Here is a 26,021-nt window from a genome sequence, read left to right as displayed (position 1 = left end):
GTTTCCCTGATAATAAGACCTAGCCGGACAATCAGCTCTAATTCGTCTTTTGGAGCAAAAATTAATATAAGAGCCGGTATTATATTATAATTATATTATATTACATTGCATTACATTATATTATATCCAGTCTTATAGTAAAGTAAGACCGGGTCTTATATTAATTTTTGCTCCAAAAGATGCATTAGAGCTGATTGTCCGGCTAGCTCTTATTTTCGGGGAAACACGGTAGTAATTCTATTTTTAATTTTTTTGAGGACTGCCATACTGTTTTCCATAGAGGCTGTACCATTTTACATTCCCACCAACAGTGCATACAGTTCCTTCCTCTTTCTCCACATCCTTGCCCAAACTTGTTAGTTTCTATTTCCTTGATAGTAGGCAGCCTAATGGGTCAGATGTATCTAATTGTGGCTTTGATTGCCTTTCCCTAATGATATATGATGCTGAGCCTCTCTTCATGTGCTTAATGACCATTTGTGTATCTTTTTTGGAGAAATGTCTATTCAAATCCTGTGTCTATTATTTAATTGGGTTGTTTGTTTCTTTGTTGTTCAGTTGTAGGAGTTCTTTATATATTCTCGATATTAACTCCTTATCAGATAAATGATTTGCAGTTACTTTCTCCCATTCTGTAGGTTACCTATTCACTCTGTTGATTGTGTCCTTATAGTCCTTTTTATTTCTGTAAGATAGGTAGTGATAGCCCCTTTTGTTCCTAATTTTAGTAACTTAAGTCCTTTCTCCTGTATTTTTGGTTAGTCTAGAAAAAGGTTTATCAATTTTGTTGATCTTTTCAAAGATGAAACTTTAGGTTTGTTGATTTTCTCTATTGTTTTTCTGTTCTCTGTATCATTTATTTGTGCTCTATTTTTTAAAAATTATTATTTCCTTCTGTTTGCTATGGGTTTAGTTTGTCATTCTTTGCCTCATTAGTTAAGGTGGATGGTTAGTTACTGATCTGAGATTTTTTTTCTTGTGTATATTTATAGGTAAATATTTCTCTTTAAGAATTTTTGAAGTAGGTAAATATTTACACACCACAAGTTAGACACTAAAAATGAACTTTAAGGGAGGGTCCAGATTCTTTAATTGTACTGAAAATTTTTATTGAATATTAATTAAATTAAAAATGGCTTAAAATTTCTTGTTTGTGGAAAGATTTATCACTGAGATTGAAGCATGTCATAGTAGCAAGGACACAGTGCTAAAATTGGGGTCATGACTTGTGATTCCATCTTTGCCATCACCCAGTGGGGTAATCTTATACAAGGTAATAACCTTTGTTTCTTAATTTCTTTATGTGGTTATTTAGGAATATTTTTAGGATTTTTTTTATATGTGGTTATACAAATAAGGCTCACTTGAGGTAATGTATATAAAATATTTCTTATACTCATGTTTATTTAAATTCATGTTACATAGTGACTAATTGCTTGTTTTGAAAAATGCTTGCTGGTTAGTCAGGAGAGTGACTCCTAGGAAGGAAGTGGGGAATATTCCACTGAGATTTAGTGAAACCCAACTTTCTCTTGTTCAATGGAAAAAAATTCACGAATTGTTCTATCTCTTCAACTATTAGTGTTAAACCCACTAACCCATCCTTTAGTAAAGATAGACAATTCTATATTATAATCACTATTCAGCTTAAAGTAATATATGTTCCAACCAATATAGATGCTATTGTTGAGAGCGGTTAAGAGCAGGGGCTTTGGAACCCCACTGCCAGGTTTTGAATCTTGACCTTGCCTGGTGCTAGAGCCTTGAGAAAATTACTTTGCCCCTCTCTGCCTCATTTCTCTTACCTGTAAAATGAGTATAATATTAGTATTTACCACACAGGGTTGTTGCAAGGATTAAATGAGTTAAGATATGTAAAGAGCCTGGCAGATAGTAAGCAGGAATTAAGTGCTAGGTATTATGATTGAAGGTTTAAGCAGAAGCTTTGGAGACCATTGTGGAGAGTATTTGCTTTTTTTTTTTTTTTTAATACTCAGAGTAATATCACTTTCTTTTAGAGAATAGCGCCAACCTCAGCAACCATGTGAATCTACTAGACATTGCTAATCCCAGATCTTGGGCTGGTCCGAGAGAAAGCATGTGACCCAGACTGTGCCTATAGAAGTAACTGCTTCCTTGGCCACAGTGATAGCCTGAGATGAGTCAACCAGAAAACTTCCCTGACTGCAGTTAGAGAAGATGGCTTTGCCTCTTGGGTCGTGAACTAGATTGATTTGAATCCGCTGTTGGTGCATTTGAGTTGTTTATTTCTGTTTTTGTTTTGTTTTGTTTTGTTGTTTTTGTTTTTTACAAATGACACTACAGAGACATTTTTGTTCATATAGGATATCTGTGGAATAACAAACTTTCTGGAATAGAATTAAACTTTTTGTTTAATACGTTAATATCACTCTCACGTTGAGTATTCTGTTTTATTCTAGGTTTCTGTACAAGATGACCTTGTTCAAGTGCAGCCAAAATTTAAAAGTAATCTACTTGAGTCTGTGGAAGTTTTTCGTGAGGATGTAATGAACTTTGCAGAATCATATGACATGGTACTTTAAGTATTTGCATGATGTGTATTAAAATGTTCACTAGTATGTTTATATGAAATGAAAGTGATGAACCCTGAGAAATACAGTGTGATTTGTACATTGTATGTAAGAGGCCATGTTTGCGTATTAACAGCTATCAAAAAGGGTATAGTTTCTCCTTCAAGCATGTTTTATAGAGTTAGAAAGAAGATTTAACTGTTAAAAGGAGAAACAACTTCAAAGATCATGGAAGAGCAAAGGGTTTGGTTTTGCCCTTTCTCAGGGCCAGAATTCTCATAGTTGAAAATGTAATACAGTTGTCAAAAGGCTCCAAGAAACTATACATGCCCTAATACCAGGATATTATGTAACTGATTTTTTTTCCACTAACACTTAGAGAACGAAAAATGTCACTGAAAGTAAATAATAAATATCATACTTGGTCATTTATTCCCACAAACTATTCCACCAGGTATAACGACTGATTCTACCTCCTTGTTATACTCAGAAGTTGGATATATTTCCCTAAAATGTTCAACTTTCTTTTAGTGGTCATAATGGATCTGGATTCATAAGACATTTAAGCCCTTGGTGCTACTTATATAACACTTTCTTTTTTTAAATTTCTTTTTATTTTTAAATTTAGTTTATTTGTGTGACATTGGTTAATAAAATTATATATAGGTTTCAAGTGTAAAATTCTATAATATTATCCATATATTGCATTGTGTGTTAACCATGAAGAGTCAGATCTTCTGTCACCATATATTTGACCCCTTTTACTCTTTTCTATCTCTGCTCCTCTCCCCTTTCCCTCTGGTAACCACTAAACTATTGTCTGTGTCTATGAGTTTTTGCTTATTTATTTGTCTTGTTCATTTGTTGCTTTCAGTTTTGTATTTCACATGTGAGTGAAGTCATATGGTTCTCAACATTTTCTGTCTGACTTATTTCTCTTAGCATGATAATCTAAGATCCATCCATGTTGTCATAAATGACAGTATTTCATCTGTTCTTATGGCTGAGTCATATTCCATTGTGTGTGTGTATCTCACAACTATTTTATCCATTCATCTATCGAAGGATACTTTAGTTGTTTCCATGTCTTTGTCACTGTGAATAATGCTGCAATTAACATATATCTTTATGGATAAATATTTTCAGATTTTTTGGATAGATACCCAGAAGAGGAATTGCTTGGTCATATGGTAATTCTATTCTTAAGTTTTTGAGGAACCTCCATACTGTTTTCCATAGTGGCTGCACCAATTTGCATTCCCACCAGCAGTGCACAAGGGTTCCTTTTATTCCACATCCTCTCCAACACTTGATATTTCTTGTTTTGTTGATAATAGCTCTTCTAACCGGTGTGAGGTGATATCTCATTGTGGTTTTGATTTGCGTTTCCCTAGTAGCTAGTAAAGTGGAGTATCTTTTCATACATGTATCTGTTGGCCATTTGTATGTCTTCTTGGGAGAAGTGTCTGTTCAAGGTCCTCTGCCCATTTTTAAATCAGATTTTTTTTTTATTGTTGAGTTACATGATTTCTGCATATATTTTGTATATTAGCCCCTTATCAGAGGTATTGTTTACAAGTATCTTCTCCTGTTCTGTTGGTTGCTTCTTTGTTTTGTCGATGGTTTCTTTTGCTGTGCAGAAGATATTTAGTTGATATAATCTCATTCATTTATTTTTGCTTTTACTTCCCTTGCCTTTGAGGTCAAATTCATAAAATCCTCTTTGAACCCAAGGTCCATAAGTTTAGTACTTAATGTTTTTTTGTATGCAACTTATTGTTTCAGGTCTTGTATTTAGGCATTTTATCCATTTTGAATTAATTTTGACAGATGGCAGTCCAGTTTCATTCTTTTGCATGTTGCTTTCCAGTTTTCCCAGCACCATTTATTGAAGAGGCTTTCTTTTCTTTGTTGTATGTTTTTGGCTCCTTTGTCAAAAATTATCTGCCCATTTATATGTGGGTTTATTTCTTGGTTTTAAGTTGATCTGTGTATCTGTTTTTCTGCCGACACCATGCTATTTTGGTTATTGTTGCTTTGTAGTATAATTTGAAGCCAGGGAGTGTGATACCTCTGGCCTTGTTCTTTTTTTTCAGGCTTGCTTCGGCTATTCAGAGTCTTTAGTGATCCCATACAAATTTGATGATTTTTTGTTCTATTTCTTTAAAAAATGCCTTTGGGATTTTGATGGGGGTTGCATTAAATCTGGATATTTCTTTGGGTAATATGGACCTTTTAACTATGTTGATTCTTCCAATCCACGAACATGGAATGTCTTTCCATTTCTTTGTGTCTTCTTCAATTTCTTTTAATAATGTCTTGTTCTTTTTAGTGTGTAGGTCCTTCACATCCTTTGTTAAGTGTCTTCCTAGGTATTCTTTTTTTTTTTTTTTTTTGTAATTGCAAAAGGAATTGTTTTTTTCATTTCTTTTTCTGAGATTTCATTGTTAGTATATAGGAACACAACGGATTTTCGTACACCGATTTTGTGTCCTGCAACTTTACTGTATTTGTTTATTGTTTCTAATATTTTTTTATTTTGGTGGCATATTTAGGGTTTTCTATATATAGAGTCATTGCAAAATCATTGCATTTCATCTGCAAAAAATGACAATTTAACTTCTTCATTCCTAATTTGAATGCCTTTTATTTCTTTCTCTTGCCTGATTGCTTTGGCTAGGACTTCAATACTGTGGTGAATAACAGTGGTGAGAGGAGGCATGCTTGTTCTGTTCCTGATCTTAGAGGAAAAGTTTTCAGTTTTTCATCATCAAGTATGATATTAACTTAGGGTTTGTCATATATGGCCTTTATTATGTTAAGGTACCTTCCTTCTATACCCATTTTATTGAGTGTTTTAATCATAAATGGATGTTGTATCTCATCAAATGCTTTTTCTGCATCTATTGATATGATCATATGATTTTTATCCTTTATTTTGTTTATGTGATGTATCACATTGATTGATTTGCATATCAATCAATGATATGTTGAACCATCCTTGCTCTCCTGGAATGAACCCCACTTGATTGTGATGTACGTATAATATTTTTACTGTATTGTGGTATTCAATTTGATACTATTTTGTTTAGGATTTTTGATCTGTAGTCATCAGCTATATTGGTCTGTAGTTTTCTTTTTTTGTGTGTGTTATCCTTACCAGATTTTGGCATCAGCGAAATGTTGGCCTCGTAAAATGAGTTAGGAAGTATAGCCTCTTTCTCAATTTTTTGGAAAAGCTTGAGAAGGACAGATATTAAACCATCTTTGAATGTTTCGTAGAATTCACTGGTGAAGCCATCTGATCCTAGACTTTTGCTTTTTAGGAGGTTTTTGATTATTGCTTCAATTTCCTTAATGTTGCTCAGTCTATTTAGATTTTCCAATTCTTCATGATTCAGTCTAGAAAGGTTATATATTTCTTCTAGGATATTGAATTTAGTGGCATATAGTCTTGTATAGTATTTTTGTATGATTCTTTGTCTTTTTGTGGTATCTGTCATACCTTGTCCTTTTTCATTTTTGATTTTGTTTATTTGCATCTTTTCTTTTTGTTTCTAGTCAGGGATTTGTCATTTTATTCACCTTTTCAAAGAACCAGCTCTTTGTTGCATTAGTTTTTTTCTGTTGTCTTTTTTTTCTTTTTTTTTTGGAAGAATTTTATGGTTTTATTAAAACACAGTTTGCACACAAGCTGTCTATTCATTTTCTTCACTGCGCAGCCGGGCATTGGGATCGGTGACTCTGATGGCCAGCTGGGCTGCTCTTTCCACAATGGCTTTGCGGTTCTTTGAGGAGACGTTGTGAGCAATTTCAGCACAGTAAGATTTGTTGCACATCAGCAGCACTTCAAGCTCCTTGACGTTGTGGACCAGGAACTTCCGAAAGCCACTGGGCAGCATGTGCTTTGTTTTCTTGTTACTCCCATAACCAATGTTGGGCATCAAGATCTGGCCCTTGAATCTTCTGCGCACCCTGTTGTCAATGCCTCTGGGTTTCCGCCAGTTACGCTTAATCTTGACATATCGGTCTGACTGGTGCCGGATAAACTTCTTGGTCCTCTTTTTGACGATTTTGGGCTTCACGAGTGGTCTGAGGGCAGCCATGATACCAAGTAGGAGATGAACGCCACCTCCGTAGGCAGCGCAGAGGAAGAGAGGGGAATTTTTCTGTTGTCTTTTGTTGTCTGTTTCATTTAATTCTGCTCTAAATTTTATTATTTTGTTCCTTCTGACTTTGGGTTTCATTTGTTTTTTTTTTTTCTAGCTCTTTAAGATGTAATGTTATGTTGTTTATTTGGGATTTTTCTTATTTCTTGAGATAGGCCTGTAATGATATAAATTTCCCTCTTAATACTGCTTTTGCCACATCCCACTAATTTTGATACAATGTATTTCATTCTCATTTGTTTCTATTATCTTTTGATCTTTCCTTTTATTTCTTCTTTGATCCAGTCATTCTTTAGTAGCATGTTGTTTAATCTCCACATGTTTGTCATTTTTCCCACTATCTTTTGGCAGTTGATCTCCAATTTCAAAGCATTGTGGTCAGAGAATATGCTTGGTATGGTTTCAATCTTCTTAAATTTGTTGAGGCTAATTTTGAGTTCCAACATATGGTCTTGAGAATGTCCCATGTGCACTACAGAAGAATGTATAATCTGTTGTTCTGGGATGAAAAGCTCTATAAATGTCAATTATGTTCTTTTGGTCTAATGTGTCATTTAAGGCCGATGTATCATTATTGACTTTCTGTGGATGATCTATCCATAGCTGTCAATGGAGTATTTAGGTCCCCTACTATAATTATGTTTTTGTCAGTTTCCCCCATTAGTTCTGTTGATAGTTGCCTTATATATTTTGGTGCTCTCTGATTGGGAGCATATATATTGATAAATGTTATATCTTCTTGATGTATTATTCCCTTTATTATTGTGAAATGTCCATTTTTGTGTTTTGTTACCTTTTTTTTATCCTGAAGTCTATTTTATCAGATATAAGTATGACTACACCGGTTTTTCTCTGGATGCCATTTACTTGGGGCACCATTTTCTACCCTTTCACTTTGAGTCTATATTTGTCCTTGCTGTTGAGGTGTGTCTTTTGAAGGCAGCATATGGATGGATTTTGATTTTTGATCCAATCTGCTATTCTGTGCCTTTTTATTGGTGAGTTCAGTCTGTTTACATTTAAGGTGATTATGGATACATGAAGATATCCTATAGCCATTTTATCTTTTGTTTTCTGGTAATTTGGTGTTTCCATTGTTTCTTTACCCTTGTGTATCTCTATGTAATTTTAGTTTGGTAGTGTTCTATGATTTTTCTGTCTGTTTCCTCTTTTTTTATGTTATGTGTCTCAGTTCTGGATTTTTTTGTGTGTGTGGTTTTGTGTGTGGTTTTTTTACATAAACCATTAAGTTTATGTAAAAGAAAGTTTTGTATATGCAGTAGTCCCTTTTTCTTTAGCATGCATCTCATCTCCATTCCCCTTTGTAAATTCAGACCTTTAGCCACGCCCCTTTTGTGTTTTTTGGTGTCACAAATTATCCTTATCTATGCTGTGAGTTTATTTCCGAGTTGCAGAAGTTATTGTATTCTTCTCTTTTTCTTTTTTGCCTTCTTTAACCCTTTTGTTATATTTAAGTGTACAGTGTCCTATTCTAAATAAAGCTTGCAGTTTCCAACTTTTGTCTGTTTGTCATCTTACTTATAGTTTTGTATCCTTTTGCCTTTTTGTTTCAGATAGAATAACTCCCTTCAGTATTTCCTATAATGCAAGCCTTGTGGTGGAAATTTTTCTCAGCTTCTGTATGTCTGGAAAGACCTTTCTTACTCCTTCATATCTAAAGGATAACATTGCTAAATATGTTATTCTTCACTGGTAATTTCTTTCTTTTATTCATTTGAATATTTGTTTCTACTCCCTCCTTGCTTGTAGAGTTTCTGCTGAAAAATCTGATGATAATCTAATGAGGTTTCCTTTCTAGGTTACTGTCATTTTTTCCCTGGCTGCCTTGAGAATTCTTTCTTTGTCATTAATTTTTGACAGTTGTAATATAATGTGCCTTGGAGAAAGCCTTTTTTGCATTGAGATAATTGGGTGTTCTGTTTGCCACTTGGATTCGAGGATCCAGTTTTTTCTATAGGTTTGAATAGGCTTTCTGTTCACGTCTTTCTCTTTTCTCCTTCTGATATACCAATTATTCTTATATTGCTCTTTCTGATGAAGTCAGATAGCTCTTGCAGAGTTCTTTCATTTCTTTTAACCCTCAAGTCTCTCTCTTTTCCATCCATGTCATTTCCAGATTTCTGTCTTCGATATCACTAGTTCTTTCCTTCATCTGGTCAGGTCTCTTTCCTAAGCTTGCTATTTCATTCTTCATCTCTTTTACTGAGTTCTTCATCTACAGAATTTCTGTTTGGTTCCTTTTAAAAGTTTCAATCTCTTTTTTTTTAATTTTTTTAAATTTATTAGTTTCAGGTGTACAAGACAAGGTAATACTTAGACGTTCACCATTTATATCTCTCACACTGTGAACTCCCCTCCCCCCATCCACTATCCCTCCGACCTCACACTGAGCCATCACATTATATATATAAAATTATAGTTGGCATTCATTAATGTTTAGCTTCTGGTGTACAATGCCATGATCAGGCATCCACAGTATCCCTGAGGTGGTCTCCCAAATAGGACGCATGTCCATCGGATACCCAACAAAATCTTTACAACATTATTGAATACGTTCCGCAAATTAATTTTCAAAAAACCCTGAGGCCATCTTGTGGTTACCAGCTGCTTCCAAATCCCTTCACCTTTCCCCTTATCCCCAATCCCCCCCCTCCCCGCCCATCTAACAAATCTCGGTTTTTTCTTTGTGTCCCCAAAACTATTTCTGATTAGTTCATTCACATATTCTTTTCTTTAGATTCCGCATATAAGTGAGATCATATGGTACTTGTCTTTCTCTTTCTGACTTATTTCACTTAACATAATGTTCTCTAGATCCATCCATGTTTTTGCAAATGATAAGATTTCTTTCTTCTTTATGGCTGTGTAATACTCCATTGTATAAATGTACCACAGCTTCTTAATCCAGTCATCTACCGATGGGCATTTCGGTTGTTTCCATATAAAAGTTTCAATCTCTTTGGTAAAGTATTCATTTTGCTCATTGATTTTATTTCTGAGTTCATTAAACTGCCTGTCTGAGTTTTCTTGAATCTCATTGAATTTTTTCAGAACTGCAGTTTTGAGTTCTCTGTCATTTAAGTCACATATATCCATGTCTTTAAATTCATTTTCTGGAAATTTTTCATTTTCTTTCTGACTGCCTTGGTACCTTGGTTGTTTATGGTACTTGATGGATTCATTCTCGACCTAGAAAAATGGGAGTGAACTCTGCAGCAGGTTGATAAGAAAAGGTCTTTCTTTTGTTTTCCAGTAGGTGGTGCATTTTATTTTCTCTTGCAGATCTCTGCTGGGTGGTGGGAAATACCTTGCTTTCCTTGGGGAGGTGGGTGTCTCCTCTGTGACCAGGTCACCTTGGTCTTGGGGCACCACCTGCGTGGGAGCAGTCCTAAGGCAGGATGCTCGGGGCCCCAGAGAGTGCACCCGCAGCCTGAATCCTCCGCTCTCCTTGATGGGCAGCAAGCTCCAGGCTGGGTCCTTGGCACCCATCTCTGCTCTTCTCCCTTCTATCCTCCCCTGTTCGCTGATTCGACCACCTTCAGATGTTTCGATGTGCGGATCTCTCAGACATGTTTATGTGTTGCTCAGGGAATCTTTTGTTGAATTATAGCTGTTTAACTTGTTGTAACTTAAATGGGAGAGATCAAGGGGACACTTCACACCGGTATGCTTCTGATGTCACCTCCAAACCTTTGTTTTTTGCATATATGAAACTTATCTCTTTTAGTTGGATTAGTCAACATTTGATTGCCCTATCATTCTATTATACTGAGAATCTGGTCTATTATTTTGGCCATCCATAATATTAATTATACAGACTATCTGTTCTTTTTGCAAATATTTTCTGGCTCATGCCACCAGAGACTGCTTACTCCTTCTTCCAAGTTTTCAACCTGTGTGAGTCTCTATTTCCTTATAGGATTGAAGAATTAGTGAAAAGAGGCTGTCCTCAGAATAGAATAGATAACCACTGTGTTTCCCCGAAACTAAGACTGGGTCTTATATTAATTTTTGCTCCAAAAGACGCATTAGGGTTTATGTTCAGGGGATGTCATTCTGAAAAATCATGACATTTTTCAGGCTTATTTTCCGGGTAGGTCTTATTTTTGGGGAAACACAGTATATATCAGTTATTCTAATGCATGACCATAGCATCATATGAAACAGTTCTGGTGGTACAAACTTTATACAGGATGAAATTTTGTCACATTTTTTTATCAGCTATGTCAAGATCTTAAAAATGAATGGAAGAGGGAGTGATGCAAATGTTCTAAAAATTGGTTGTGGTCATGATTACACACCTTTATTACACAAAACCCATTTGATTGTATATTTTAAATGAGGGATTGTATAATATGTAACTATCTCAACAAAGCTTTTACAATAATAAAGGAAAACTTCATGTACAGGACAAAATAGACCATTTTAATTAAAAATAATGTTTATTTATTTATTTAAAAGGAAATAATAGATAAACCCCCAAAATTGATAAATACATTCTCGTATGATTAGTAATTAAAATGGAGATTACATTATTCATTACAGGAAGGACCCATGGTTCCAAATATACCACCCCAAGAAGCTAGCAACAGGCTACAGATATTTCAGGTAAAACTACATTTTTGTTGTTGTTTTATTACATTGAGAGTGTGATCTTATTTTTTTAAGTGATTTTAAGGAAATCATTATGCGTTTTACCTTACAATGGAAATGTTAATGTTTAAAGTGCATGCCGATTTTAATTACATTCTAGTCTGCTAAGTAATGTAATTGACTCCTTTTATTGTGTCCATCCATGATCTTTTCCACAGAATATGTCTGTATTTTTAGAGAACAAGACTTTGATTTTGAACTTAAGTTTTTACCTTATTCTAGTTCCTAGCATCTCATTTGTATGTAAAGTGATAAAAAATTAGAGAATAATAAAATATAGCAATTTGGATTTTAAATATTGACAAATGGTTTCCCTGTCTTCCCTCTGTATCCAGTAATTTTTTCTTCTATATTTATCACTTTCAACTTCTCTGCTCCTATGGTCCTACATCAGACCATACAGTACTCATTGGATCAGGCCAACCATTCACCATCTTTTTCTACACTCAGATCGCTGAGCACATCTAGAGAAAAATCACATACTCATTTGGATGAATGTTTTACAGATTGATGGATTCCCACGTATACGAGCTCCTCAGGAGCGTCAGTCAATTCGATGATTGGTTCCTGTTCTCTCTCCTGTTTCCTGCAGTGGCTGTCTGATATGTCTGTGTTCTCCTTATGAACCTTATTCCACCTGCATTCTTAGTCATTAAAAAGTTATGTATCAGATGCCTACTGTGTGACTTGGTCAATAGAAAGATGATTAAGAAATGGTTCTTACCTCTAAGCTGCTAAAACCTGGTAGGGGGACAGAGAACTAGAGAGAATCACAACACCGTGTGGTGAGCTCTGTGATCTAGTTATGAGAACTCATGTTATGGAAACAGATGTGAGGAACTCCCAGCCCAGAATGGGGCTGATGGGTGAGACGGAGAATGCTTCCTGGAAGAGAAGGCATGCAAGCTTCATCTCGAAGGACTCATTAGAGTCAGGGGAAAACAAGTTAGACAGAATTTGTGTTTCGTACAAAGGCTCAAAAATGAGTAGATAAGTAGGGAGCTTTAGGGAGATATAACTTGGGAGCAGCAGGCAAAGAGCATAGTGATGAGGAACAGGACAGCAGTCACTAATGGGAGGGTCTTGCGAGCTATAATAAGGAGCTCACAGCCTGCCCTGAGGGCTGGAAGGCTCTAAGCGGGAACCGATATGGTCAGACTTGGATTTTTAAAAGTCGTGTTTTTAAAAGATTTCTCTGACATTGGTGTGGTGAACGGTTTGGAGAGAGGATAGTCAGTCTGATGGCAGTTTCAGTAATACAAACAAGAAATTGAAAACATTGATACCAAGCAGGTGGCACTTGGAATAAAGAAAACTGGATGGATCATGAGTTTAGTAGAGAGCGACTTGATAGGTTTGGAGCTTGGGTTGAGGAGAAAAGATCAAGGTTTCTAGCTTGGGCAAACAGATGAAGGTAGAGCTGTTCACTAAAGTATAAGTATGGGAGACGAAGTAGTTTGGGGATTTTTTTCAACGGATGATCTTGTCTCCAAATTGACAGGAAATTTAGGGTCTGTGATGTAAACTTCAGAGAGGTTTGTCCCCCTTCTTGTCCATGGGGGCCCTTTACTTTGTCCCTTGTCTCTTCTTAAGTCGACCCTTTTACTCTTTTTTATTATTAACCTGTTCCTGTTTATTGAATCATCCCAATCAGCATTTTAAAAATGGTTTTGTCTTTCCTTCTTAAAGTTCAGTAACAATAATAAACATCTCTCTGTTCTGTAGCCCCCTGTAGACCTCACTTTTTCTTCACTGGGCCCTAATTCCTGCATTTATGCTTAGCCCACTTCTGTGGTCATCCCGCCAGGAGTCACGTCCAGAAACCAGTGTTTTCTTCTGTACTCAGAATACCCAAATTTTGCAGCAGATCTAGCCATATGAAAGCTTTCTGTAGTTTATACCCTAGTTTTGTCATATACTGGGTGGGTATTTCTAAAAATCCCTTTACCTATGTCAGAAGCTACTTTATATCACTTGATAATTGGGTTTTTCACCCCAAGCAAATAAGTAGAGTCAGTAATCTTGTTCTTGTTGCTTTATGTGTCTGTTCCACGGATGGTTTAGGCTAGTTCCATGCACCCTTTTGCCAAAAAGGTTCAGTCAAATTAGATGGAATCTCTCAAGTTGCAGGTTCTCCTGAGAGTGGTAGGGTTAGTTCAGGCTTTTTCTATCATGACCAACTGGAATTTATCACATGGCATCTAACTTTCAGGTATCTCCCTTGATTTGAGTGTTTTAAAATAAAAAAAATCTGTGCTCTGATCAGAACGGTGTTTCTCCAGAATCATTGGAACAACCAGGAATTGTAGCTGGTCCCTTGTGGAATAAATGTGTGCAAAGTAAACAAAATCATCTGTCACAGAGCCCAGTGTCTGTGCCACCTGGTTTCAGGGAGGGTAGGTCTAGCCCAGCAGCTCTTGTGGATTTTTATACAGTAGTTGCTTATGTTGACAAGGGTTGCAGCAGGCACAAGCCTTGCACTTAAATGTGATGTCCTCAGACAAAAAGCCTCGTCCCTTGTCCTTGTCAGGATTCTTCTCTCCCCAGAACTGTGGTGGTCACTCTTGGACTAAAACCAGCTCCCCCCATCACCCTTGCCAGCACTTTCTGCTGGACCTTGGAGGAGGCTTTGATCCTTTGCTACCCGAAGTCCTAAGGTTTGGATCCAAAGTCCCAGGGAATGGCCTGCCTCTCTGGAGGAGCCAGGACTTAAAACTGATCTGCTCACTGGGTGGCTGCTCGCTGAGTCATGTGGAACCTCTCAGCAATCAAAGCAAGATGAATAATGAAAAGAGATAGTGATGTTGGATGAAGATAAATGCCAAGGACAAAAAAAAAAAAAAAAAAAGAAAAAGCGGGGAAGGTCCATAGAGTGCTGGGCTGTGTGCATGTGAAATAGAGGTAAAATTTAAAATAGGGTCTCCAGAGGACTTCTTGAGAAGGTGACATTTGCGTAGAGACCTAGAGAAGTAAGGGACTGAGTCAGGTAGATAATCAGAAGAGCAGTTTTCCAGGCAGAGTGAGGGGGCAGAGCAACTGCAAAGGCCCTGAATGAGAGCACATGTGAGAAGCAACAAAGGGCTCAGTATGGCTGGAGCAGAAGGAACAAGGAGAGAGTAATAGCAGTAAGGCCAGAGAGAGGTAAGGAGGGGCAGACCAATTCCTTGCCAACTCCGGGAAGGACACTGGCTTTGACTCTGAGTGAGGAGAGAGACGTGATCTTATTTATGTTTTCAGTGGATCCCCCGGCTATTGTGTTGAGAATAGATTATTGATAGTCATGGGTAGAAGCAGGGAGACTAAGTAGGAGGCTATTGCAGTAATCCAGGTGAGAGGTGAGAGTAACTTGGACAGAGTGGTGGCATTGGAGTTGAGAAGTGGTTGGAACCTGGATACATTTTGAGGGTATCCCCACATCCTTGTCTTTCCCTCAGGAATTACCAATTTGTTGGTCAGCAACTGGGACTTTAATGTGTCATCCTATTACCAAGGGTCTGGTCACTTAATTGAAAGGACAGCGTAGGGCCCATCTCTGGCCTTCTTTTGTCTTCTGTTCTGCTTAGGCCTGGGGGTGTGAGCCAAGCAAGCTATTGGCCATGCATCTGGATATGTGACTTGGGGCCAGATTTGCAGACCCAGCTCTCCTCAAAAACAGGGGCTCCCCTCTGCCCTCCCCGAAAAGCAGTTGCTAAGCTCTAGATCTGGGGAAGGGGCAAGACCCTCACACCAGGCCTCATGTCCCAGTGGTGTTTGCTGATGCAACTGTGCTTTGATGTAAGGAGTTACCAGGCACTCGGCTGGCCTGTTGACAATGCTGACATTGTTCCCATTTGTCTGGTACTGTGGGTCTTTTGACATTATTTGGGAACTGAATGGAAGAAGGGCGAGTGATTGGCATCCATCAATAGTCTTCACCACATTAACAAAATTGTAAATGTCATTCTTTTAATGCATGCTAACTTTGAAGTTTTCATTTCTCCTTTCCTGATGTTCACATAGTTCCATGGACTCTTCACTCAGTAAGTATACTGAGTGACCACTATACTAACCACCAGAGAATATAAAAAGTGCAAAATATGGCCGTTGCCCTCTATGGATTAAGAGTTGGTTGGAGTTCCTGCAGTGTCTTCATACCTTCCTGACTTGGCTCCTGTAAAATATACTAATGTGTCTGTCAGGTCTATGTCACTCTCTGAGCATTGTGAGGTCTGATACAACATACATTGTTTTTCAGGGCTGAGCATTTAGGATCCTTATATGTTATGCCATTTAAGTAGAGTACACATATCTTGTCACAGTTGGATTATTTCTATTGGCTTTTTTGTGCTTTAACATTCTAACTATAGGAGATTCAGATTCCAATTCAAAAGACATGTGCATTATTGACTTGATAATTTAAATTGTTAGCATTATTTCTAATGGTGTTAAAATGGAACCCTTCATTTCATAGATTATTGCTTAGAGAGAAAACAGGGTTGGGTGAATTATGCTAACGCCTTCATTCATTTGAACCCTGTAGGAGAGATGACCAGTCCAAATTAGTGATAAAGCCTGAATTACAGATATTTTTAAATGCAGTTTTATTATGTTCAGATGTATTTATGGTAACTTGAAATGTGGGTCTTCTGGGGATCATTTAATTTATTAAAGAAATAATTTGATATAAAATGGATACTTTTATAATATTTGAAAGTTAATTTTCCTAAGTGCTTAACTTTTCCTCTGATAGCTGGTTAAAGTATAAAAGTGCTTCACAAATCCTTGTTTCATAGATAGTATTAAATAAATCTCAATGTAGCTTTTATTCCAATTATAATAAATTCTACTTTAATGGGATCTGAATTAATTATATTTTACTACAATTCAAAAACCATTTATAGGCCAATTTTGATGATCTGTGGAGGAAATTTGTTACATACTCATCTGGTGAACAACTTTTTGGATTGCCTGTGACTGATTATGAGGTTTTACACAAAGTCAGGTAAGTTTAGAGATTGTGTGTTGTATGCAAATGATTAGATACTGTCCATTAAGAGAATCATGTTGTTATGCAGAAAAGGGCCTCCCTGGGAGCACTCCTAACTATTCCCCTTATTCCTGCCTATTCATGACCCATTGTATACATAGTCTTCGGATAGAGAAGAAACATTCTAGAAGAGTAGAAAAGAAAATACATTGCAAAGATTCTGTGTGTTCATGGCCTATATTTAGCCTGTGCTTTATTTTTTTTTCTTTCACTATTTTTGAATAATGTCAATGATTTTGCAGAAACACTGCCATTCTGGATGACTTCTGTTTATTTAAAGGAATAGTCATCCTCAGCTCTAGATCCCTTCCTACTGCATTTATGCTGTGTTCTCCATTGGGTAGACAAAGAATTCATTGAGAATTAAGGGCAAGGAACTTAGCTGATTTTAAACAGTAACAATTGATTTTAAACAGTGGATCTAAGATTTAAACAAGTATATTTTAATAGAATTTTAAATATAGTTTTCCTCAGAAGCAAAATTAAAACTGGTATTAGCTTATTAGGATCTGAGCTTTAGAAAAGAACTTTATGCTGACCTCTTTCGAAGTGACAGCATGAAAATGTCATGGCAAAATAGACATGAAGTTGTTTGGCGATAAATTAATGCTTCAGCCATTTAAAGTAGATGGTTTGTATTCTTTTTCTAAAGTAGTCATTCACCAAGCTTAACTCAATGACCAATTTTGTTAGAATTACAGATGTCTGATTCTTGTCCCCGACTTCTGAATCAGAATCTCTGGGATTGGGAACTAGGAGATCTCCATTTTTATAAACTCTCTAGTTAATTCTTTTGCATCCTCAGTCTGAGACTCAATGTTTTATTTTAACACTCAGTATTCTAGGAAAAATAATCATATTTACTATTTGGACAAATGGGCCCTTTTATTTTTATGTTTTTCAGTAATTTATGAATAGTTTACAGAAGCAATTTTATCAGAAACCTTAATAATAATGTAAGCAGTGAAAACCCAAACTTTTACTCCATACTGTCCTGGTTTGAAGATATAGTATGTACACAAAATGGAGATCGACTTTTGAGCAACCTACTGCTCAACAGCTGATGTGTATAAATCTGGACCATACCCATCCAATAAACACTGATTCCAGATTTCGAATCCATTTCCAGGAGTTTCTAGCTTACCATTACTTCTGATTTTTCTTGGAGTTGCTTTGTTAAAGCTGGACTGTTGAAATTCAAACACTCATAATTTTGTTGAAGGGAGGATCACCATCTTCTTTGCACTATAAATACAAAAATCTTTACTTTTAGGTTTGAATGATTCATTCAATGAATTTTTGCATTGCCATATGATCCATTTCGTTTGAATACACATCTGTCTCCAACATTTGCCTACTTAAGGGAGGTATCAAATAAAATTTACGTGAACATCATAAGTAATGAAAAAACACTGTCACTTACCTTTTACACAAAATGGTATGGTCTAAGTTCTTGGTGCAAAATCTTGCATGGTGAAGCCCATGTCTCTATTGAAATATATTGTTCACGCATAAATTAACGAGTTTAGTAAAATACATCTAGATTGTTGTCATCTAAACTCATAGTCAGACGTCATCAAAATAGTGGTGTGAGGTGAGCCTTTGTAAAGCTCCCCTGGAATTTACAACTATTCGAACAACAATAACTCCACAAAGGACTTCCTGCACAGCAGACAGGCAAGACGAAGAGGCCCACCTCTTCGTCTTGAATTCACCTAAAGGTGGGAGAATCGCGCGAGCGGGGGAGGAGGGAAGGGAAAGGTGCGGAGACGGAGCCGCGCGGGCGCAGGACGCAGACCTAGCTCAGTGCTCTGAGCTCACTGCATCCAGGGACTACCTCAGCTGCGGGAGAGGGAAGAATTCGGACTCTAGGGCTCCGCTTATGGCCCACAGGGCTGAGGGGTCAGGATATAACACGGCTGAACCCAACGCTCACGGCAGAGACCTAAGAGGAAAGACTGAGGGAAGAAGGCTGAAAACAGTGGCTAAGCCTTCACTGCCGAGCAACGAACTGAAGCCTTAAGCACTGAGACTAGCCGCCCCTTCCCTACCCTCCCAGAGCTCGCCCCACCTGCACCTGCCCGGTGCTAGAAGCGAACAGTAGCAGTGTCAGATCAAAAGAACAGAATATTTGCTGTTCTGAGAACTGTGGACCGCAGACACAGATTCACAGCCCAACTAGTTCAGGCAAAGGGGAGGGAGCTGTGGAAGCAGGACGGACTGTGGTGGTGGTCCCACCATTGCTCTGGGCCACGTCTCACAACTCACCCGCCCCTGGCCCCACCTATCTGGGCGATCCCTGCAGCAGTAAACAGAACTGCTGAAACATACGGGCTCTGAATCTGGTGCAAAAAGAGCTTTGGAACTTCAAAAGCTCTCCGCATCCCCACAGGGACGTGGCGCCCTATGACCCAGGCTAACTGTTAACAGAGGAGAAGCCCGTCTCCCAGGGAATCCTCCCATTGTGTGAGAAGCTGGAATAGTGCAGAGAAAACATAGCACTACTATGTGAGAGAGAGAAAAAAGGTGGCAGTCGGAGAGAAAATAAAACATTCTACCAACAAGTATTTGAAAACAAAAGAAAGACCTTTTCCTATCAACCTGTTGCAGAAGCCACTCCTGTAGCTATCTAGGAAGAGAAATAATAAATCAGTAATTGCCGTGAATAACCAAGGCAACAAGACAGCTCAGAAAGAAAGTGAAAAGTCTCCAGAAAAGGAACTTAAAGATATGGAAATATGTGACTTCAATGACACAGAATTCAAGATTGCAGTTCTGAAAAAACTCAACAAGATGCAAGAAAACACAGAAAGGCAATTTAATGAACTCAGAAATGCAATCATAGAAAAACATGAGCATTTTACGAAAGAGACTGAAATTTAAAAAAAGAACCAAACGGAATTTCTGAAGATTCAGAACTCAATAGAAGAAATTAAGAATGAAATAACTGGCTTAGGTAGAAGAGTTGAGCAGATGAAGGAAAGAATCAGTGACATCGACGATAGAAACCTGGAAATTACACAGATGGAAGAAGAAAGAGACTTGAGACTTCAAAGAAATGAAAGAACTCTACAAGACTTTCTGGCTCCATCAGAAAGAGCAATATAAGAATAGTGGGCATACCAGAAGGAGAAGAAAGAGAGCAGGGAACAGAGAATATATTCAAACAAATTGTTGATGAGAACTTCACAAAATTGTGGACAGAACTGGATCGTCAAATCCAAGAAGCAAATAGAACACCTAATTACCTCAATCCCAACAGGCCTTCTCCAAGGCACATTGTATTGAAGCTGTCTAAAATCAACGACAAAGAAAGAATCCTCTAGGCAGCCAGGGAAAAGAAGACGGTAACCTACAAAGGAAAGCCCATTAGATTCTCATCAGATTTTTCAGCAGACGCTACAAGCCACGAGGGAGTGGAACCAAATATTCAAACTATTGAAAGAGAGAAATTATGAGCCAAGAATAATATATCCAGCAAAGGTATCCTTTAGATATGAAGGAGGAATAAAGACCTTTCCAGACATACAGAAGCTGAGGGAATTTTCTAATACACGACCTGCACTACAAAAAATACTAACGGAGGCTATTCGACTACCAGCAATAGGGAAAATTTGTGGCAAACAAAACATAAGGGGGAGAGTAAAGGCCTGAACTGGAATATGGGAATGGAGAAAGTAAGGGTGATGAAGAAAATGGAATGCTCTAAATATCAAACTTTCTTTTACATAAAATTAAGGGTAACCACTCAAAAAAATCCAGAACTGAAATACATACTGTAATAAAAGAAGAAACAGAGGGAAACATCATAGAATACCACCACACAGAAATAATAGACAACAACAAAAAGGCAAAGAAACAATGGAGACACAGCCTTTCCAGAAAACTAAAGATAGAATGACAGGAAATGCTCAATATCAGTAATCACCCTAAATGTAACTGGACTAAACTCACCAATAAAAAGGCACAGAGTAGCAGATTGGATCAAAAAACTAAACCCAACCATATGCTGTCTCCAAGAGACACATCTCAGCTACAGGGACAAGCATAGACTCAAAGTGAAAGGGTGGTAATTGACACTCCAAGCAAATGGTACCCAGAGAAAATTAGGTGTAGCCATAATGATATCAGATGAAACACTCTTCAGGGTGAAAAAGATAACAAGAGACAAAAGGGACATTTCATAATGGTAAAGGGGACCATTATACACGTCTACACAACAAGAAGACATGACAGTCATCAACATTTATGCCCCCAATCAGGGAGCACCAAAATATACGAAGCAACTACTAACAGAACTAAAGGGAGAAATTGACCAAAACACAATCATACTAGGGGTCTTAAATACATCATTGACAGCTATGGATAGATCATCCAAACAGAAAATAAATAGCGAAATAGCAGCCCTAAATGACACACTAGATGAAGTAGACATAATTGACACATATGGAGCACTTCATCCTAAAACATCAGACTATACATTCTTTTCGAGTGTACAGGGAACATTCTCAAGGATAGACCATATATTGGGACATAAAATCAGTCTCAGCAAATTTAAGAAGATTGAAATCATACCAAGCATATTCTCTGATCACAAGGCTTTGAAATTGGATATCAACTATGAAAAGAAAGCAGGAAAAAACACAAATACATGGAGATTAAACAACATACTTTTAAAGAATGACTGGGTCAAAGAAGAAATTAGAGGAGAGATCAAAAGATACACAGAAACAAATGACAAGGAAAATACATCCTACCAAAATTTTTGGGATGCAGCGAAAGCAGTTTTAAGAGGGAAATTTATATCATTACAGGCCTATCTCAAGAAACAAGAAAAATCCCAAATAAATAACCTAATGTTACACCTTAAAGAACTAGAAAAAAAAGAACAAGTGAAATCCAAGGTCAGCAGAAGAAAGGAAATGACAAAAATCAGAGCAGAACTAAATGAAATAGACAACAAAAAGAGAATAGAAAAAATTAATGTCACAAAGAGAAGGTTCTTTGAAAAGATTAACAAAATTGACAAACCCCTGGCTAGACTCACTAAGATAAAAAGAGAGAAGACACTAATTAACAAAATCAGAAATGAAAAAGGGAAAGTTATCACGGACACCACAGAAATACAAAGGATCATCCAAGAATACTATGAAGGACTATATGCCACCAAATTCAATAACCTAGGAAAAATGGACAAGTTCTTAGAACCAGATAGCCTTCCAAGCCTGAACCATGAAGAACTGGAAAATCTAAACAGACCGTTTACCAGTAACGAAATTGAATCAGTCATCCAAAACCTTCCCAAAAGCTAAAGTCCGGGACCAGAAAAATCCTAAACAAAATTCTAGCAAATCGAATACAACAATGCATTAAAAAGATTTTTCACCACGACCAAGTGGGGTTCATCCTGGGGCACAAGTATGGTTCAATATCCGCAAATCCATCAATGTGATACATCACATAAACAAAATAAAGGACAAAAATCATATGATTATATCAATTGATGCAGAAAAAGCATTTGACAAGATACAACATCCATTTATGATTAAAACACTTAATAAAATAGGTGTAGAAGGAAAATACCTTAATATAATAAAGGCCATATATGACAAGCCCTCAGCTAATCTCATAATAAATGGTGGAAAACTGAAGCCCTTTGCTCTACGTTCAGGAAGACGACAGGGCTGTCCCCAATCACCTCTGCTTTTCAACATAGTGTTGGAAGTCCTTGCCAAAGCAATCAGGTAAGAGAAACAAATAAAAGGCATCCAAATTGGGAATGAAGAAGTTAAATTATCACTCTTTGCAGATGACATGATGCTATATATAGAAAACCCGAAAGACTCCACCAAAAAGCTATTAGAAACAAGCAACGAATACAGTAAAGTTGCTGGCTATAAAATCAACGTACAAAAGTCCATTGCATTCCTATATACTAACAATTAAATCTCAGAAAAAGAAATACAAAAAACAATTCCCTTTGCAATTGCAACATAAACAATAAAATACCTAGGAATAAACCTAACCAAGGATGTGAAGGACCTATATGCTGAAAACTATAAGACATTTTTGAAAGAAATTGAAGAAGACACAAAGGAATGGAAAGACATTCCGTGCTCATGGATTGCAAGAATCAACATAGTTAAAATGGCCATAGTACCCAAAGCAATATACAGATTTAATGCAATTCAAATCAAAATCCCAACAGCAGTTTTTAAAGAAATAGAACAAAAATCATCAGATTTGTTTGGAACCACAAAAGACCTCGAATAGCCAAAGCAATCTTAAGAAAAAAGAAGAATACTGGAGGTATCGCAGTCTCTGACTTTAGCTTGTACTACAGGGCTACAATAATCAAAACAGCATGGTAATGGCAGAAAAACAGACACATAGACCAATGGAATAGAATTGAGAACCCAGAAATAAAACCACATAAATATGGACAATGTTTGACAAAGAAGCTAAAAACATACAATGGAGGAAAGACAGCCTCTTTAATAAATGGTGCTGGGAGAATTGGATAGCCACGTGCAAAAGAATGAAACTGGACTGCTATCTGTCACCATGTACCAAAATTAATTCAAAATGGATCAAAGACTTAAGTATAATTCCTGACACAATAAACTGCATAGAAGAAAACATAGGTACTAAACTTATGGACCTTGGGTTCAAAGAGCATTTTATGAATTTGACTCCAAAGGCAATGGAAGTAAAAGCTAAAATAAACAAATGGGACTATATGAAACTTAAAAGCTTCTGCACAGCAAAAGAAACCATCGACAAAATAAAGAGGCAGCCAACTGGATGGGAGAAGATTTTTGCAAACAGTGCCTCCGATAAGGGGCTAATGTCCAAACTATACAAGGAACTCATGAAGCTCAACAACAAAAAAGCAAACAACCCAATTGAAAAATGGGCACAGGACCTGAAGAGACATTTCTCCAAAGAGGACATATAAATGGCAAATACACATATGAAAAAATACTCAACATCACAAATCATCAGGGAAATGCAAATAAAAACCACAATGAGGTATCACCTCACCCCAGTCAGAATGGCTGTCATCAACAAGACAAATAGTCACAAGTGTTGGAGAGGCTGTGGAGAAAAAGGAACCCTCATGCACTGTTGGTGGTATGCAGACTGGTGCAGCCGTTATGGAAGGCAGTGTGAAAGTTCCTCAAAAAATTACTAATAGAATTACCATATGACGCAGCAATCACTCTCCTGGGTGTTTACCCCAAAAATTTGAAAACATTTATACATAAAGACACGTGTGCTCCAATGTTCATTGCAGTTTTGTTTACGGTGGCCAAGACATGGAAACAAACAAAATGTCCTTCGATAGATGAATGGATAAAGAAGTTGTGGTATATATACACAACGGAATACTGTTCGGCGGTAAGAAAAGATGATATAGGAACATTTGTGACAACATGGATGGATCTTGAGAGTATAATGCTAAGCGAAATAAGTCAGAAAAAGCAGAGAACCCTACGATTTCACTGATATGTGGGATATAAACCAAAAACAAGACAAACAAATGAGAAACAAGAACTCATAGACACAGACAATAGTTTAGTGGTTACCAGAGGGTAAGGGAAGTGGGGGTGGGAGATGAGTGTAAGGGGGTCAAATATATGGTGATGGAAGGAGAACTGACTCTCGGTGGTGATCACACAATGGGATTTATAAATGATGTAATATAGAATTGTACACCTGAAATCTATGTAATTTCACTAAAAATTGTCACCCCAATAAATTAAAAAATAATAATAAATAAATAAATAATAGTGCGATGAACATAAAATATATTATGGGGATGCAAAGTATGGTGTAGGGAATATAGTCAATAATGTTGTAATAACTATATGTGGTGTCCGTACTAGATTTATTGGAGTGATCACTTCATAAATTTTATAAATGTCTAATCACTAAGTTGTACACCTGAAACTAGTATAGTATTGTATGTCAACTGTAATTAAAAAATTGTTTTAAAAATAAAAAAAAAGACTCATAGTCTGAGATTTCACTTACACAATCAGTTTCACTATCAAAATTAGAGTCTAGGGTGCTGTTTTCTGACTCTTTCATGTTTAATACTTAAGAAGCACCTTCCTTTGTTAATATTCTTTTCTTTGCTGTTTTAGGTAGGAAATGAAAATTTTGAGTTCTTAACTATATTAAGTGAAAGCTAAAGAAAAATCAAAAGGTTACAAAAATGGTATCTGCAGAGTTCTTTTTTTATACTTTCTTGAAAGATGGTGCAATACTTTGGGCCGCACAATAAGAAACATGAAGGATGATGCAATAGTGATTTTTTTCATCCTTAGAGATTTCATTATTCTTTTCTTACTATTTTCATCATCTTTAGCACAGGTGGGAATAATCAGTGATTAATAACTTAATAATCCCTAAGATGATGAATTAGCAAAGTGAAACAAGAAATGGAAAAACAAGATAACGAGGATTCCAGAATGTGTCTTAAATTTATAAAAGGGTCCAATGTATGCATATGGTAATTGCAAAGCAAGATCAGTTTTATTCCATTAAAAACAAAAGCAAATATTAGTTTTGGTTTCTGCATTATCTATAATAAAATAGTTGTGAATATCAATCCTTCCAAATAGTTAGGACTACATAAGAAATAAACTCAAAAACTAAAATTTGGTCCATTGGACCCTCATTGTATACTAACGGTTGAGGAATTCCTGAGTAGTCAATTTTTGGTGTTTTGTACAACTACATAAGAAATAAACTCAAAAACTAAAATTTGGTCCATTGGACCCTCATTGTATACTAACGGTTGAGGAATTCCTGAGTAGTCAATTTTTGGTGTTTTGTACAATGAAGAACTTTTCCTTTACTTAAAACTGGAATCTCTCCTTTTATTCTTGCTTTGGATAAAACTCCATTTGGGCACAGGAGGGAAAACTTTTGGTAGGCAAGTGATGTTTAATGTCAGACTTATAGGAGATGTTGTTATAAAAATCTAGTTTGCATTTGAAAGAAAAAAATAATACCTTAGCCTTCAGTTTGATTTTTTTTCAATCAAGTTTTGTTCACATTGTTTGCAATGATTGGTATAATAATAATAATCAAACCATTTGTTAATGTCAGGTCATAGTATGATTTGGAATATTCGAGAGCTGTAAACTTGACCTAATTTATGGAGCTTTAATAAACTCTTTGTTTGGAAACTGACAGGGTTGTATGCATGTTGGTATCTATAAGACATTATACACATAAAGTATGAAATATTTGATTGGATAAATTCTGCTTATCCTATAATGGAATTTATTTTTAAAATATGCATTATGTAATGACTTAATTATTTGGTTTCTCAGAAAGGAACTCAACTTGCTGCAGAAGCTGTATGGACTGTATGATACTGTAATGAGCAATATTAGTGGTTATTATGAAATACTTTGGGGAGACGTAGACATTGAAAAAATTAATGCAGAACTGCAGGAATTTCAAAACAGGTGAGTTTCAATTGAATTAAGCTTGCCTTTTTAGAGTGCTTATCTTCTTAGGATCCTATAGGTATTTCACAAATGAATTTAAACTCTGATATGTTGCTATAAATGCATAACGCCT

At 36.6% G+C, this 26,021-nt stretch overlaps 2 protein-coding genes across 2 annotated transcripts in view; one reads left to right on the top strand and one right to left on the bottom strand.

The window, feature by feature from the left end:
• DNAH8 (dynein axonemal heavy chain 8) overlaps positions 1–26,021 on the top strand; it is a gene marked incomplete at both ends in the record, with an annotated part of 336,864 nt that overhangs the window by 113,248 nt on the left and 197,595 nt on the right. Inside the window, 4 exons of the mRNA XM_081042394.1 lie at positions 2,442–2,555; positions 11,288–11,350; positions 16,276–16,376; positions 25,769–25,906. Coding sequence (XP_080898520.1) covers positions 2,442–2,555; positions 11,288–11,350; positions 16,276–16,376; positions 25,769–25,906 — 416 coding nt within the window. The remainder of the gene's footprint in view (positions 1–2,441; positions 2,556–11,287; positions 11,351–16,275; positions 16,377–25,768; positions 25,907–26,021) is intronic.
• Positions 6,230–6,705, bottom strand: LOC308492243 (large ribosomal subunit protein eL32-like). Its single transcript, XM_081036985.1, has one exon. It carries the CDS (start codon positions 6,656–6,658, stop codon positions 6,251–6,253), a length of 408 nt encoding a protein of 135 aa, XP_080893111.1. The 5' UTR covers positions 6,659–6,705; the 3' UTR covers positions 6,230–6,250.

The sequence above is a fragment of the Rhinolophus hipposideros genome, assembly GCF_964194185.1.
Source record: "Rhinolophus hipposideros genome assembly, chromosome: 3".
NCBI classification, from domain to species: domain Eukaryota; kingdom Metazoa; phylum Chordata; class Mammalia; order Chiroptera; family Rhinolophidae; genus Rhinolophus; species Rhinolophus hipposideros.
This window is presented reverse-complemented; position numbering and strand designations above follow the sequence as displayed.

Bases quoted from the DNA above. Each gene is read 5' to 3' on its own strand.
- LOC308492243 (XM_081036985.1), bottom strand. From the start codon at position 6,658: ATGGCTGCCCTCAGACCACTCGTGAAGCCCAAAATCGTCAAAAAGAGG.